We start from the raw sequence: 17,703 nt of genomic DNA on the forward strand, positions 1-17,703 counted from the left end.
TTGTAATTTGGGTTGTGTTCGATAAAAACACGCTGTATATGTTGATCGGGGCATACTGGCATACAAGATGCCATTGATTATTATAAGTTGCCAATTTAAGTTTGGTGTCGATAACAAGTTAGTGTATAAGTAAACAACTATTTTTTAAATGTGGAATTCTAATATTTTCCCCAGATACAACAATGTACTACGACTACATGTTATTTAAAATATCGTAAGAGCGTTTTGTATTTCTTTTGAGATTCTATTTTGTACACATCTTGTTATTAACGACGTAAATCCCTGTAATATATGACTTTTAGATATTCTGTGATACGTTCTGTTGATTTTGCTTTCTATGTTTACAAATTTCGTAAAGGGAAGATATTTAATTACAAATCCAAACAGTTTCAGAAACAATTTATTAATTTCATGTTGTAGTTGTTTTAGGCCACTTTATGCAAATCAAAATTAAAAGGTTACACAATACCTACAGACTGCTCATTGTGATCCTTGATTATCCAACAGGATTACGCGTTTCGTATCACTATACCATCTTCGGATCCTATACAAAACTTGAATTTTTCGACACATAATGTCACGTCACGGTTTTTATAAAAAAAAGGGGCAATGCATGCATTTCAAACATCACCTTTTCATTTTGATTTTTTAAATTTTTTAATGCTAAGTCCAATGTGAGCTAAAAAAGATAATTTACAATTGGAATATAAAGGAAAATAGTCTAAACACCTTATATCTGTGACAAAACGAACAGATCTTCCAGATGTGAGTCATCCCATCCCACGTCATTGGAACTATCTTGACCAGACTTGCAACATGTAACAAGTAACAGGATTGTTGTTACTCAACATATGGCAACATCCACACATGTAGGAATGGTCTTGGAACTGAAGCAATAAATAATAACTTAATTGTGAGATATTTTAGTAAATGTGAGTAATTCAGTTGAAATGACTTCCCACAATATTGACAATATTGGAAAATTGAAGCAAGATAAAAAAATACCTATAAAATCCCCAAAAAAGTAACATCCACTTTCGACGAACTATATGCGTTTCCAATAGCATTTGCCACACTTTCAACTGTTATAGACATACTGACACTGAGTAACTTAAGATCATTGTTAAACAATGCAGTGGAAACCCAAATTTAGTCTTATATCATTTACAACAAAATGTGTTTGTACTCTAATTGTATGAAAATTCAGTTTTGTGTAGTAAAAATTAATTTACTTGATTATATCAAAAGTATTTAAATTGACGAATTCCTGTTGGGTTAATAATTATCCTTATCCACACCTAAATGAAATGTATTACAACATTTTCTTATACATAAATATTAAGAAAATATTACGCAAATTGTCGTCTGATACAATATTATTTCAATATGCTCTCTATTTGCAATGGATTTATGAAATAAAAAATGAGCTTAGCAGAATATAGTTTGTTTATATGTTATTCCATTTTATAATTAAAGTTAGTTTTTGCTTGCACACGTATTCAACGAAAGAGTAGATCGATTTTCACATCTAGGCCTACGCCTGTTTCCTATTAAAGACTATAAAACATCACTTGGCACTTTAACTTGATGTAAAATTAGTTAAAAAATTATGTTACTTCTGTGAATATTTAAACTGTACATTCCAGTAACCCTATATGTGCAATTTTACTTCAGTTTCGAGTAGTATTACTGCCAACATTATTTATTACTTCGTAGTTTTAATCACCAAAACTTTACACAGTAATGAAATAGTTAAACAGTATACAATAACGATTAACCGTAGTCGACACGTTGCTCAAGACGTGAGGTGTCGTGTCGTGTCGCCCGTACGTGCCGAGCCGAGGCCACGCACAGCGATCAATAGCGTCGCGTGAGCGAACATTGATCGTACGGGCGGCCGAAGTTGCACGAACTCGCACGAGCCCGACACGAACACAGCGAGTCGAGTAGAGAACGCCATGTCGTCGTCACTGCCCGCGTTTGACAACGAGATGGTGATACGATTCATCAGGAATTACCGCGAGAACCAATGTCTGTGGGACTTTAGCTCGTCCAACTACAAGAACAAGGCGGCCAGAGACGAGGCCTACGACCGGCTGGTCAACGCCATGGACATGCCGGGTCTCACGGTGATGGACGTGAAGAACAAGATCAAGAACATCCGGTCCACCTATTGCCAAGAACTCAAGAAGATACAGACGGCCAGGATGCTGGGTCGGGAGCCTTACACACCGAGCGTCTTCTGGTTCAAGGAGTTGGACAGCTTCCTACACGCCAACACCACTCCGAGGGCCGAGCTTTGCGACAAGAAGGTGCCCAAATACTTGGTGAGCTTATTTGAATTTGCCGCCGTTTACAATAATCATAAACCCCCCCCCCCCCCACACTCGTCGCGCAATGATTGGCAGACTCGGTTGTTTTGTTCCACTTTTTAACGCTGCGGAGCGGAACACTATCTTTGTTCACCTGACATATCGTTAACAGTACTGTACCTTTGTTTGTTTAAGTGTGCCAAAGTTATCTTTCACTTACTATCACGTCATGGTCGTTATTCTCCGGTAAAAATTTAAATACAAATCATCTACCTATTAAATCTTTGTAAAGTTGGAATTTGCATTATTATTTTGTCAGGATCCCAGTTATTTTCTAATATATTTTATACTCTTTAAATGTACAAAAAACAAAATTGGCTCTTTTTTAACCGTAAAGGACGACACTTACTGAGACAATAAAACATTTTTTAACCATAAAACCAATTACATTATTAATATAATTTATTCCGTGATTTATTTTTATTTAAATTCACGAAATTTGTTAGTTTCTAAAATTATTTTTTTTACTTGACACAGTTATACTTTTATGATTTTTTTATACTTTTCAATAATCTATTTTAAAATAAATTGTTTGTAATATTCATAGGTAATATAAAATAAGAAAAACCTTTAAAACCTTCGAAAACTAGAGTACAATATCCATAGACATTTTGGCAGAATCTGTATTTTAGTACAGTGCCAGTATGTGTAAAAAAATGTAATAATTAATTGTCTTTTTTTATTTCATATTAATGGAAGGGGTACACACTGGATGTCAGTGTAATTATAACACCCAGATTTAGAGTCTACTATATTGTTAATTACCATCTGTTTTCGAAGTAATTGAAATATTTACTGCTCAATCAATCACATGTTTAGCCCCTATTAATATGTAATTTATTCAATGTCGACGATGCGAAAGTATTTTAATCGTAGATAATAGCTGATAGTAACAATAATACGAGCAAGATAGATGATTTCTAGAGTAAGGACAAGGACTTTGTCCAGGCTGGGTGGGGGGAGGGTCCTAAGAACTTATTGACCATTTCGGCCAGACTCGGGCGCTACTGCGACGTCCGTGGAGAAGTATCACACGCGAGCAGAACCATCATAATAATGTACAACATGGTGACGGTCTAGCCGTAAATGAAGAAATGATATCCACACGACATGCCAAAAGCAATAACTATGCTGATAAAGTGCATGCAAATAATATTCTTCATTTGGAATTTCGGGAAATTATTTAATCTAGTCCACAGGAAAACGTGATTTTGCAAATATTACGACTGATTGCAAATGCAGAAAAGTTTTTGCACTCCAAACAAATATTTTAATGCTAATTGAAAATCTCACAAAATTGTATACATACTGTAACTGTACAACTTATTCCGTACGAAAATATTACGTTGGAAAAGAACACGATCTCATGTTGTATTTTAACAAAGTACATCCGAATTTTCTTACAATAACGAATGTTAAAGTATAAGATATTTCATCGTAAAGGATCACTCCAGTTATCTAACTTCGACCTGTTACAGCCAAATCAACGGGTGTCTAGGTGCAGAATAATATTTTTCTCTAAATCAAACCACCAAACCTATGCACTATTTAAACTGAATACTTATGTATGCATTTTATGGCACTTTTCATATTTGTCTAAAAGCAAATCGAATTTTGCTTAGCTTCGTCCGTTTTTATGGGTGGCGAGTGTGACGCTTAAATATCTCTAATTCATGTCGCCTCAATCCTCGATTTGTGTTTTTTATTGAAATGTTTGTAGCTCAGTATGAAACAGACATATTTTTGCCAAATTTTACCATACATCCCTAAACAAGCAAACTACATAAGTTTATTTACCCTCCGTAAAAATAACATTGGAATTTAAAATTTACAGTATTTTTAGATTTTCGCCTTATTTTTGGTGTGCAACAACGCTATTATATATATTTTTTACTTTACAAATTTAGAAAACGATTCTACATTGAATTGGGAGGTTGTTTGGCCTCTGGGGATATCAAAACAAAAAATTAAATCGGCTTCGGGGTTTACCATGTAAGCTGCAGTGATAGCTTATGTGTATGCCCTGTATGGAAATTCACTAAAATTGCTTGTTCTATAAAATGTAGGTGCTTTTTAGCCTATTACCATAGTTAAAACATGGACTAAATTTTATCTATGCTATTGCTATTACTGAATATCAGAACGGGAAATTACAAACACATCGCTCGTAAACACCCTAAAAAGCAAAATTTAGTTGACATTAAAAACAATTTGCTAACAAAGAGCTCTTCTTTGTTGTAAGAGTTACCGACGACCAATAAACATAAACTTCTTCATAGTAGACCATAAAGAATTATCAATTTTTGTAATGGTCTTTGGCCGTTGGAATGCAAATAAAACAAAATGTTTAATCAAAAAAAGAAATGTTTGGTTATATATATATATATATATATATATATATATATACGTTGAGAAGTGAATGATATAAATCATGTACCGGTAATGGTAATATTTGACAAAATTGTAACTAGGACTAAAATTGATCCTTCTAATGATCGAACCACCATCCTTTGGTTTTGAAGGCAAAATGCGAGCGTTATAACCAATCGGTGATCAAAGGCAACTAATTGCAAATCCTTTGCAGTTTGACCGTTGGTAAACGTGACTATTACACTTTTGAAGTGTGCCTAACCTGCAACCAGCCGAAGCCGAAGCCGGTGTGTCGTGTCTCGTGTCTGCTGACTGTCTGTCAGCTCCAGCTGTCTGCTGCTGTTGCTGTTTGCTGGGCCGTGCTGTTGCTGTTGTCTTTGTTTGTACTTTTACACTTTTGTTTGTGTTGTTTTGTTGTGAACGTGAACGTTGACCTTGGAATTTCAAAGGAATACAATAATTTAAACCATGAATAATTGAACATTTAATTTAATGCAGATTGCTGCTCAGTTTGGACGGGGCTATTATTTTTGTTAGTTAATAATAGATTATAAATTTAAAGAAATAGGGTCCCAATTAGTACTGCAATGTCACAATGGTATAAAAGATATTGCAGTTATAATGGGTGTTCTTCAGATAGATCAACTGATGGAGGTGCAATATCATTTTTTGGTTTCCCCAAGGATACAGAAAGGTGAAGCCTTAAAATTTAACATTATACTTGCAGTAGGCCTAAACTTTTTATTTATTTATACTTTAAAACGTTGATAGTCTGCTTATATCATAGTTTATGAAGTGTGAAAGATAGGGCTGCACTTTACTTGACGTCCTACACTCATTCGATTAATTTTTTCGATTCGATATTTTCATTCGATATATCGTTTGGTTAGTTAGGTTAGGTTAACCTTACCTAACTAACCAAACGATATATCGAATGAAGCAATCGATTAATCGATATATCGATCGATATTTTCATTCGAATGAGTGTAGGACGTCAAGTAAAGTGCAGCCAAAGATAGGTTTAGGTGCCTTAGAATCTTAATTTTGAACTAAATACTAGTGACGAGCAAGAAGAGCACGAGCACTGTGCAAAACTTCCTACTCACACAGAGGACAGAGCTTAAGATAACCTACCCTCGTGAGTTTCAATCATTACACCTTTGTTTCAACTTGGCCGCATTGGCTTAGTGTTGCATGTTTGGCAATTAACTAATTAATTAATTAATTAATTAATTAATTAATTAATTGAAGTGCTAGATCAAACTAATCAACACTGAGATACTACGGATTTAGCTGCGATCGTGGTAGACGATGTTGTCTACCCGACCGCAAAAGATGTCCTGGCTTTATTATTTGCAATCACGGTAGGCTACACAATGATAATACTTTTTCATGGCCACGTAAGACGATTAGCCTCCTAATATTTTTGTGACCTATGATGATATTTAGGATTTTGACGCGATCATGGAAGACGATGATTTTACAAAGTCTATTCAGAACTTTTTCACGGTCACGGAAGACGATTAGCCCGTGACCTATGATGATATTTAGGATTTTGAAACACGATCATGGAAAGGAAGGCGATGATTATGCCTCTGTGCCTTGGGAGATGCCGTGTCAAGCCCTAGCTCAAGCTAAGATGGAAATGCCTGTGATAATGTTTTTAAAAGATTATTGGGAGAGGAGGATCCCACGGCTTCTTATCACTGCCAGTGATTTTGTGTTACAAATCAAGTCAAAAACCTAAACAAATAAGTTCCCTAATGAAGTCAGTTTAATTTGCCCCTTTCCCATCTATGACTGGTTTGAGCATCAGCCCTTCTCTATGTCCCTTATCTAAACACTTTGATCTTTCTACGTAGGTACCGTACCTTAAAACTCTGATTTGTAAGTATAAAATATGTAACTTATAGGACATTCCCAGCACAGTCGTCTCATAATCAGTCTACTTAACTTAGTCCTTTTAGAAAAATTAAGAAGGTTATTAATAGCCTAGATATAGTTTGTTAAAATTTAATAAATTTAGTGCTATACAAACTAAACCAGTTATTTAGAATTTTTAGATTTGTTCTGTTTTACTTCAGATGTTCAAAATGGATCACAAACAGTGGCAGAGAAGAGTTCCGTTTTCTCACCCCACATGAGTTAAGCAAAAAAAAGATTTGTGAGCTGCATTTTACCCCTAGTATGTTTGCGAATAAGTTTAAAAACAGTTTGAAAAAACACGCTTTCCCGATCAATTGGAAAAATTCTACACCTGAGCTGATTGAGATTGATGATGATGATGACGACGACGATGATAATTTGTATGATGAACTCAATTTTGAAGATGATATTGAACCTGTGGGCCTGATAGTAAATGGACAAGAAGAGGTTCAAGAGTTGAGCGATGATGATAGACAAAATGAACAAAATAGTGGGCCTAACGTTATTGTGAATTCCGTATCTGCCAACACTGAAGCTAATGAGACTGTCGACACTGAAGCTTCCAAAAACATTCCACGACAGTTAGAACTAGTAAATAGTAGTAATGCAGAACCCACTGAAGAAAGTCAATCTGCATCTGCGGTTACAAGTACCAGTAATATTACAGTTGAAGAAAATTCCAAGACCAAGACTCCAACTGAAAAATCGTCCTCTAAACCAAACCCATCCGCTTCTGAGAAAGTAAGAAAACATTTGTCCACTACTCGCATTAATATTCTAAAATATTCTTATCCTTGGTTTATGCCATTCCATGCATTAACTTGTTGCTCGCAACATTTTAAGTTGGTTCCTATTTATTGTTCGTCAGAAATACAGTTCTATCAGATCAACAGTTTTGTTTCTGTGCTAATGTTGTTCCATCAAAATCAAATTTGAGATCTTCATAATGCTAAACCTGGTGGATTCCATCTGAAAAATATGTTCTAATTGTGTTAGGCCTACCTAAACCAGGGATAAAAATGGGTATAATTTTTAAACATTCTTAGACACCACATATGTTAATTAATAGTCCCATACAGCCAATGGCAACTAAGGGACCTACAGTTTATAGTGGAATCCGAACCACATTTTTGCCTTGTAATTAACGAATTGGTCTAATTATCAGGATAGCAGTGTGGGTAGTCGTAGTACTCACTAATGCGGACATTAATCCACACCAGGGAGTATCTCATCCACAGTGCATGCCTATAAATATTCACAATTTGTGACCTAGTAGCTGGATTACAGGACGATGCCACCGTCCCAGTCGATAAATACGCTCTCCATGTTATCTTGTCTAGAGCTTATGGCCAGTGGCCACACTAGGCGACAAGGCGCTTCTTCACACACCCAGTTCCTGTACTGTTTTTACGTATATCTTGTTTAGTTTTGGTTTGGCAGCGATAAAATATGCAGTTAAAATACAGATATCTTCATTGTCGAAATAAGTGTGTGTAGCACCTACCGTATATGAAATGTAATCCTTAACGGTTAACTATCTTCTCCTAGTGCAATAGAAATTTGAAACCTTGTGTATTTTTTCAGAATGTTGTCTTCAATGTCATTATCTAAAAATACTATAGGCCCTAAGTATACAATTAACTATTTAAAAATATATCATACCTAAACAATGTTGATAGGGTGTGATAAAATTAATATCTCAGGGAATTTACTCCATATCTGTGTTCCCTCTTTCTTTAACCAAATTTCTTTTATAGGGAATAGCTATTACGGTAGGTCTCATTGTTAGACCTGAATGTCCACAGAGGCCAAAAATACAATCTGTTCAAATTACATAGGCTACACGTAGCTGTGTGAAATTTAGCAATCCTTTGCACCAGTGGTCACTTCTGGCGACATATTATGAGGTGAAGATTATTTTGGGATGCAGAGTTCCTGTAAAATAAAATGTTACAAACAGCAACAGTCTATGAATAGGTTTTTGATTCTGCATTTTGGCTTGGAGGGCAATTCTTTAAACGCATCTATTGGGAATAGCAACGACTACCTGTACTGGAATTAAAAAATAGCTTAAAGACAAAACTTTTCTAGTACAAATAAAAGTATTAGGCCTAACCCAATACAAACCATTAATATTTTGTTTGAAATTTGTATTGACATATTTTTAAACCCCTACAAAGTTCCTTTGGAAAAATGAGATGGGCCGTAATACCACACCATTGTGTTCCTGCTCTTATGTAGTGTGTTAAATCTTATCCTGTGTTACTTAGGCCTAGTCAAAATTATTTTTTATTTTGTCAGCCATGATAGCAAATAATATTATAATCAGAGCATCACCTCTATTGGACTCTTTTGTGTTCCAGACAAAATTTCACAACCTGCCAGCACAAACTACGCAGAGTGAGTTTTACTACCAACAGTGTCCGTCATTGGACGAAACAAACCATTCGTATCCTGAGCCACCGGACGGAGAGATGCCACTTTTCGTGCAGCAAAACTCTGTCATATCGATGGCGGAGGAAGCAGCAAACAGCGTATTGTCTGAACCACCCACTAAAAAACGCAAGCAGGACAAGGAGGTTGACATCACTGCACAAATGAATGATGCGATGAAATATCTCAAGGATATTACTGAACTTCTCACAACGTCTGAGGATGAGTTTGAACTGTTCGGTAAAAGTGTGGCGTTACAACTGAAGAAGATGTCGTTGTGCACAGCATTAGCGGTTCAAGCTAAGATTCAACAGGTTTTGTCTCAGCACAGGATAAATGATATTAAAAAGAAGTCCGCACAAGATCAAGAGGTTTGTAATGTTCAAACGAACGGTATTGAAGAGGATAGTAATGAAGAGCAGGAAGAAACAAATGTACAAAAGCGGAACTCACCAGAACTTTTGTTAGATTGTACCAGTGAAACATCAGACGTTGAAAACTGAATAGTCTAGGTATGTTAACAGTTTGATTATGCATAAAGTTTACAAGTAGTAATTTATTCTTAAAATTGTATTTTTATATTGTAGGCAAATTGATGAATTTATGAAACAGGATTTTATACATATTTATTCATGTCATGGTTGTAAATGGAATTCAATCGGCTTAATTAAGTTAAGTGTAAAGATTTTTGATAGGTAATATAAAAAAAGATTTCACAGAGTAGGATAAATATTTATTATTTTTTTATTAATTGTCCTATTACCTAGCACTCTAGGTAGTTAGCTCTCTAGGGATAAATTGGCCTACTGGTATTTCACTTATCACATTCACACTCAAGAATAATAAACGATGACACAATGCAAAGATCATGGAATAAGATTAAGGGTCGCTTCCATAAAAGATGATAGGCCTAAGGTTTTTTTTTTAATTTAATACGATACAACCTAAAATCCACCAGTGACGTGCTAGGTTTGATATTATCATGAAGACAAAATCAACCCTTTAACATTAGCCTGTTTCCTTCAATCTGTGTTAAATTTTAGAATTCAACAATATTAATAACTTGAGTGTTTATAAATTTTTAATCAGGAAATTTACCTCAAGTACGGATAGTTACCCGTTGTTGTGTTTAAAACTCATGATACCTTATAATACAAGCATTTGACATGAGGTTATTTTTATTATAAATATTTGGGTTTACAAACAAGAATAAGAATTTAGTAATTTTTTTGTTCTTGCTGAGTAGCCTAGTATCATATTGTTGAGTTATGACAGAAGCTATCCCAGGATTTATTTAGGGTATAATTTTGTGTATTTGGCGGTACAATATTGTTTACCAAACATCTCTATAATGTTAGTAATTTTTTTAATTGGACACAAAATTTGTTCAATTAAGTGAATTTCCCATACAGGGAATAAATAATCCATTTACCGTAGGTCTCGTGGTAAGACATTGGCCGTGGGCCGATTTATTTTTCCGTTTTGAGGCCCCCAGAGGCTAAAAACACAGTTTGGTCAAATTCATATATATTTGTTTATTTCATACTAAGCTACCAACATAAAAAAAAACACCTTGTTTTTTTCCCTGTAGCAGCAAACCTACTAATAACAATTTTTATGTTATTTAAATAGGAATAATGTGACATTTTTAAGGAAATGGTTTGTGTGAAAATCCAGTCTGGTAAATGGAAATTTGCTTAGTACCTAGGCAGGTTTGCTGCAACCGGGGTATTTAACTTATTACAGGGATTAACATCATAGTAGTTGACTTTTACTACTTCGAGTAGTCCTATAAGATGAAAAAGTCTGTAGTTGGTATTTTTATTCCTATTTAGTTTTAATTTATAGTTTGCTGTATCAGTGATCCTAAAAATTGTATATACACATTATATATATTTATTTTGTCATTCTTTCATTCATTGTCTTGTTTACACACAGTACCAATAGGCTGTGGACTTGGGTCCTAAGCAAAAGGGAGCCATAACTATAAAAAAATGTAAATATTTTATCTATAAAAAATTGAACTTTATATTTAAAATTAACAGATTTTCTCCGGTTGAGGATAACATCTGATGATGTCCCCGAGGTTATGGGAGATGTTCTTGATTTCCCCGCAATCACAGGTAGCGTTGATTACTTTTTCGTGATCAAATGATTTTCACAGTTTCACTGCAATAGCGGGTGACGATGATAATATTTCTGTGATCGCGGGAGATGTTCACGTTTCACCGCAATAGTGGGTGATGTAGTGGCGGGTTACTGTATTTTAGCCTAGACCTGCACGTACCCTAAATACAGCATTGGTTACATAAGAAGGCTATTTAATTTTGTAAAGAAATTTGTTTCAACTATTAGCAATAATCCTGTTTGGTTCCAGGATAACCAGTTATATTTTCATTTTAACTATTCTATCATGATCTCTTTAGTATGTTGTATTGTAAATATTGTGAGACCATTGACTGACCGATTTATTTGTTTTTCTACCTCTCACCACAGAAAACGTACTACTATAACCCAGAATGCCAACCGCATGGTAAAAAGCATTCTGTGTTATAGTAGTACGTTTTCTGTGCTCTCACTAACATTATATACTCATATTTTGAATTATTTTAGAGCTACGCATAAGATTTATTCAGTTAAGCTTTAAGCAATTTTCATATGTATTTATGACCTATATGTATAGAGAATGGAATTTTTATTTTTTTTTGTTGTCATGAGGAATTCTGTCTGTGTTATTGTATAATATAACTGTACAAAATAAAACTTTTATTACATTGTTCTAATAATGTTTTATTGTTCATAAGGACCCACTCAAATTCTAGTTCCTCAGAAAAGCTATAGCTGGGGATTTATGTCACTCATTTCAATGTCATTGTGCTGACTCTTGTTTATTTTATACAAATACAATATTTGCTATACCATTTTATACAACGAATAGGACAATTGACGGGAGGAAAAGAGATAAACGGGATAAAAGATGTACAAAAATATAAACCCGGTTTAATAATACTTTTCAGGTAGGCCTACTTGGTGGTAAAAGTATACACAATGTAGCACAAAAATGTTGTCATAACATTATACTAAAACTATATACATGTGTGCAGAGATACTAAAATTATTTACAAGCAATCATGATAGAGAAAAATTACGGTACTTTGGTAATATATCGAGGCCACTCTTGTATCGCTGCAGTGATTATGTTAGGTTGGGCTTTCATAAATAGAAAGTATGACTCATCTGGAATCGTTAGATTCATAACAAAACTAAGAAATTCCTACAAACATATTTATGATAACCCAACCTAACATAAGCGCCGCATCGGGCTGTAAAATATATGGCCTCCGTATAGTACCAGAAAAAAATTACACTTTTCTATCCGTTTTGCATAGCGCTGCCAACAGAAATAAAATAACTAGTCAGACCGATAAATGCTTAGGATATAACAGTTTTTACTAATTATAGATTTAGTTTAGAATGTACAATAGTATTACCTATATAACATGCTAATAAACAAATAAAATAAACAAACACATATACCTTGGGTGTCCTGGACATATATGGGCCTGGAGGAGGGGGGTCGAAACTGTATACAAAAATGGGTACAAAAATGTATTAAATGAACGTGGAAGACCTCGGAAGCGAATACAAGTAATTTGAAAGGGAGAGAAGCTACAATCGATCGACAGGAAACAAATTTTACCTCTTTGTCTACAACCAATCCAGTTCCAACCAGCTCATACATCCCACCAAATGTCTCAAAACTTCGGCCAAGTCGTGCATCGAAGAATAAAAGGAGAGAAATAATTTCAGATCTTATGGCCGTGCAAAATGATGAACAACAGACCGATCATCTTGAGCAGGGGTGTCAGTGGTTAATATTAAAATGAAATGTCAATTTTCTCAATTCAATTTCTTACGGTACTGCAAATAATCTAAATGCTATAATCTATGAAACGGGTGGAATTAGACAGACATTACACAATCGTTAAATGTCTCAGCAATTAGATGTTTTTGGTTTCTTATAAAATTATTTTTCTAAATTATATTATGTGTCTGATCATGGTATTATTTTAACTATTAAACCCAATCAACCACAAACGAGCAAGGCTCAACCCCCGGCTATTTATTTACCTGTGGACAGATAAAAAACATACCATAAGGGTCCTGGTTCCTTCTCTGTATCTGCAATTCTGCATCTAGAAATTACTTGCTGAGTTTAAATTTGTGTTTTTTCTTCGCTTCATAAGCTTGAATCTTCATCCCAACTTCCTTTAGAAGTGTTTAATACTGGCTTTAACTGATATAAAATCCATCGTGCTACTTCACCAAAAGGTTTGTCGTATTGTAAAATTGTGGTTTCGTTCAGCCTCTCTGTGTCAACGTGATGTCTGCTTAGAAGATGTATCGCAAAGTATTGTCTCCAAGCATTCCAAGGGTTTGCTCCGTACAACTTATCTATCAAGTTGTGAACGCCAAACAGAACTGGAACTCTATGCACCAGATGTGGTTCCTTCATGAGTATCTGCTCCGTTGGCATTTGGCCTCCATTATAGTACCATTCTCGTGGCAAATAGCGTTTGTAACTTTCCAGATATTTCTTTAAGAACCTAGCTTTGGGGTGACCAATCATAATCTGAAATCAAAAAGCATTCTGACTTGCTGGGTTTACATTTTTATCAACTAACAAGATATTTTGAAATTGCCAAGGGTCTTTTTACAACAATCAAAGTTTTACTCAGTACAGATATGAGTGAAAATTTAAAAACGTACGTTTTCATGTCCCTGGCCTTTTACTTCGTAGATACTGGATTTGTAGTTTATTATTATGTGTTTTAATATTTTTTGGGACGGGGGCAACATGTTACACACATTTATTTGGTTTTAAATAGGTTCTAGGTATTTTTTTCGTATTTTTAAAGTCTCGAAATTCACGACCATGACGTGTCCCTAGGGTACATTTTCCAACTTTCACGCTGTTTTTAGACTATTAATCATGCCGAAATATATAAAGCCATATTTTTATGTCATCAATGGTTATTAAACTTAGAAAAAAGGAGCATATTATAATTTTATTGTCATTACAAACTGACTACCATGACAAAATATGTCTGTCCCTCGATTTGGCGTCACGACCATTTGGGAAAAATTTTCAACTTTGGAGCACGACAGTGGCAAGCCTAGCGTCGATGGAGTCAGTTGGTTTTAGAGACTAGTTCGGGGTGTATGTCAGGATTGTAGTGCCGGTCGTTTCAAGTTGAAAGGAGGAATTACATGATTAATAAAGGAAAGATTGTATTTTTTGTAATTTTGGTGTGTCCATGACCGTACGTAGTCATTCGATGAAGTAGAAATGGTGTTATTTTTTGTTTATAAGATTTTTCAATTGCTAGATTAACCTAGAAGTCCACTTTGTATCCTCGAACATGAGGTGCAGGGCTACCGCCAGAACAGAGCCAAATAACACGTAATTTCCCGACCAAAGTTTCACGACCATCGCAGGTTTTTTCACGACCAATCCAGCCTTATGGATTATAGTGTGTTTGGTCGTGACAATAACTTTAATATAATTGTAAATTGAACAGTTTAGTTCAATTGAAACACAAATTTTTATTATAACTAACAGGATAATTGAAGGATTGTTTTGAAAGATTTAGATTATTCCAGACAATTCACGACCGTACCGCTTTTTTTTTTAATATAACCATTTTTAATATTCATTTAAACGTCCGTTATGGTCGTGACAGGATTTTGTGTTTTTCCACTAAAGACGCTCTTTTAAAAAGAAACTACCATAGATATTGCGTTACCATGGACATTCTATGAAACTTCAAATGTTAATGAAATAAAAATAATAATAAAAGTTTTGAAAAAAGGGGAAAAGAATTTGCAAAGTGCTTTTCCTGAAAACGTACGTTTTTAAATTTTCACTCATATATGTCTTAAAACAAACAGAAAAAAATAAAAATAATTATACTCGAAAGTTTCTTTGCTCTGATAAAGCAGATTAGAGCTTACTTTTATAATTTTTTTTTCTTTCGATCAGCTGAAGACAATTTTATTGTTAGCTCCGTAGGGCTACGGAGCACTGTAGGCGTCGTGTTTTGTTTACAATTTGTTTCTTGTTATTTCTGTTATCTAAAATCTCGTTTAACCAAATAAAATTATCTAATCATAAACAATAACCCGTCCCCTAGTTAGCCTATATAAGCAAACATATAAAGCAAAAATCATTAAATTAACCCTACTATATTAGAAAATGTCATCGACACTAGCGATCAGTGACACCAACATAAAAAAGACACAAAAAACTAGCTTTAAAATTCACAATGAGTTGAGAAGTTTGCTTGTGTTGGTTAGACTATGGTATTTTTTTAGTTTATGTTAATGATCAGCATCGATTGTCCATCAGTGTAGCCAAATAGGTATAGGCAATCAGCAGTCAAAACTATAAGAGTAAATTGGTTCAGATTGATCAGATCTTTACCATACTACTGGTAATCACTCCTTGCCTCTATTTATACTTTTCTTGCTCATCAAATCAAGTTCACATATGTAACCAATATTATTTAGTTTATATAAAAATTTATCGTAATATTGTAAAACAATCTTTATAAATTCAACAATGCAAAATTATCACCCACAAAGGAGAAATTTACTCCTGTGCGTAGAAGAATCATACTATTCTTTGAGACTAAAAAAATTTGGAGATGAAAAAAGAATTTTGGAATGGTTTGAAAGTTGAAGGACTGAGTCATTGGTTGCTGATATGACATTAATAAATTGGCAACTGGACAACAGGTAGACACCTGCTCTGCTCTTCCACACTCCTTCCCCCAAAGCCCCCAAAGATTACTGACGTGCTTCCCAATAAGAGTAGGCCTACACACACATATATACACGCCCGCACACTGCTGTCCTTGTTCCGACACCAACAAGCGGCTTGCAGCCATGTCTAATGATGCAAATGGCTACATACCTCCAAAATAAGTACATATACAACTGCCTAGGTGGTAGTATATTTACACACCTGGTTTCCAAAGTATTCATCCAAAGGCCATCCTACTACCATTTCATAGTGTAAATATTGGTCGAGAGGCTTCAACAAGACCATGTCAGTGTCTAAGTAGACTCCTCCGTTCTCCATTAACACCTGGATCCTGGCAATGTCTGATGAGTGGTAGACGGAGCTGAGCGGCTGACCGTACACATGAGTGGGACGGCGAATGAAGCTAACTTTGACGGGGACTTGTAGCAGGTTTGATAGAGACTCTACTAAGTTCCAGTAGTGACCTGACAACTCTGTACAATCACAGTGAATCCACACATTGCTTTGTTGCACCTAAAAACAATTTACCAATTAAATTGTTGTTCTTTTTGAATATTATGTTTATGATTTTCCCAAAAAGACCCGAATTTACAAGAGAAAAAACAACCTGAACCATTATTCAAATCAGTCGTCTATTGGGTCTGACTATGATTGGAGTGTCCAATTGAAATCGATAACCACTAACACCTTTCATAGTACAGTATATATTTTAGTACTGTAAATATAAACAATGTATAAAGTGTTATGTTAGACATATTTATATTTATTTTCCTACCACTGCATGGAAATTATCACATTGCAATACCAGAAAATAGTACGCAAAATAGCTCATTGCCGCTCTAGAGCGGGGATGGACCACTTCTGCTTGCTAATCAGCTGATTTCACTGTTGTTTGAGTATTGTAAAATAAGTACTAGGAACACACCTGAAATCTATCTATCTAAAGGGAGGATACAAAATATTTTTACCTATTAGTAAACAAATTACCAAATAAAATAGACAAACCTGTAGTTGGCACTGATGATATAATGTTTTAAACTTAAGCGAAATGTATAGTTTAACTAAAAGGTGTACTTTTACTCTATTTCTACTTACCTTAATAACAGAAATGATTGATAAGAAAGATATGAAGTTTAATGATGTCGATCCAAACAAAACATAATGCACAGTGTTCGGAATTATTTTATACGGGACTCCAGTAATATTATTAAATGAATCAAAAGAAAATGCCTTGGGTTTCCTGTATGAAGAGAGGGATATTATAAGGACAATTATAATAATCAACAAAAAGAGATATTTTAGTAACCTCTTAAATTTTAGATTTTTAAACATATTAACAAACTGGGCTTGTTGTGAACGGAAATACAATGACTATGCTAATATCAGTCACCTTTGCAAACAATAATTATTATCTAATAATTTGTTTAACTCACAAAAATTAATATAAAAAGTCAAAACAGTTATGGTTTGACATTTTTAAGGTTAGTTTGACAGTTCTCTTTTGTTTTGTTGTGTGAGTGTAAGTAAATGAAATGAATAGTTTTTTCTTCTTCCTATCTTTGTAGTTTGCTTAGGTAGCGTTGTAGCTCAGTGGTTTTAGCAGACTTGATTTGATGCATTGATTATGTAAGTATATAGGCCTGATATATTGTTGTTACAAGGAGTCATTGATAATGACATCTCACGATGAGATATATTATTATCAATGCTAGTAATCTGTTTGAACTTTTGCATTTAGTTGTAAACAATACGATACTTCAAAAGAAAAGTTAAATG

At 34.4% G+C, this 17,703-nt stretch overlaps 2 protein-coding genes across 3 annotated transcripts; one reads left to right on the forward strand and one right to left on the reverse strand.

The window, feature by feature from the left end:
• Window positions 1–1,834: 1,834 nt before the first annotated feature.
• On the forward strand, window positions 1,835–11,586 carry LOC129001787 (uncharacterized). 2 transcript variants are annotated; one of them, XM_054429229.1, is made up of 3 exons: window positions 5,177–5,436; window positions 6,827–7,409; window positions 9,032–11,586. In XM_054429229.1, the coding sequence occupies exons 1-3, from the start codon at window positions 5,330–5,332 to the stop codon at window positions 9,602–9,604; spliced, it is 1,263 nt and encodes a 420-aa protein (XP_054285204.1). In that variant the 5' UTR covers window positions 5,177–5,329; the 3' UTR covers window positions 9,605–11,586. The 2 variants fall into 2 exon arrangements, with proteins under 2 accessions (XP_054285205.1, XP_054285204.1); XM_054429230.1 differs by lacking the exons at window positions 5,177–5,436; window positions 6,827–7,409 and adding an exon at window positions 1,835–2,327.
• Window positions 11,587–12,072: 486 nt separating this feature from the next.
• Window positions 12,073–17,382, reverse strand: LOC129000862 (uncharacterized). Its single transcript, XM_054427914.1, has 3 exons — window positions 17,023–17,382; window positions 16,129–16,440; window positions 12,073–13,734 (listed from the first exon to the last, which is right to left on the reverse strand). Exons 1-3 carry the CDS (start codon window positions 17,257–17,259, stop codon window positions 13,342–13,344), a joined length of 942 nt encoding a protein of 313 aa, XP_054283889.1. The 5' UTR covers window positions 17,260–17,382; the 3' UTR covers window positions 12,073–13,341.
• Between the last annotated feature and the right edge of the window lie 321 nt (window positions 17,383–17,703).

The sequence above is a fragment of the Macrosteles quadrilineatus genome, unplaced genomic scaffold, assembly GCF_028750875.1.
Source record: "Macrosteles quadrilineatus isolate MER2022 unplaced genomic scaffold, UCM_ALF_1.0 Scaffold_8__2_contigs__length_117827958, whole genome shotgun sequence".
NCBI lineage: Eukaryota > Metazoa > Arthropoda > Insecta > Hemiptera > Cicadellidae > Macrosteles > Macrosteles quadrilineatus.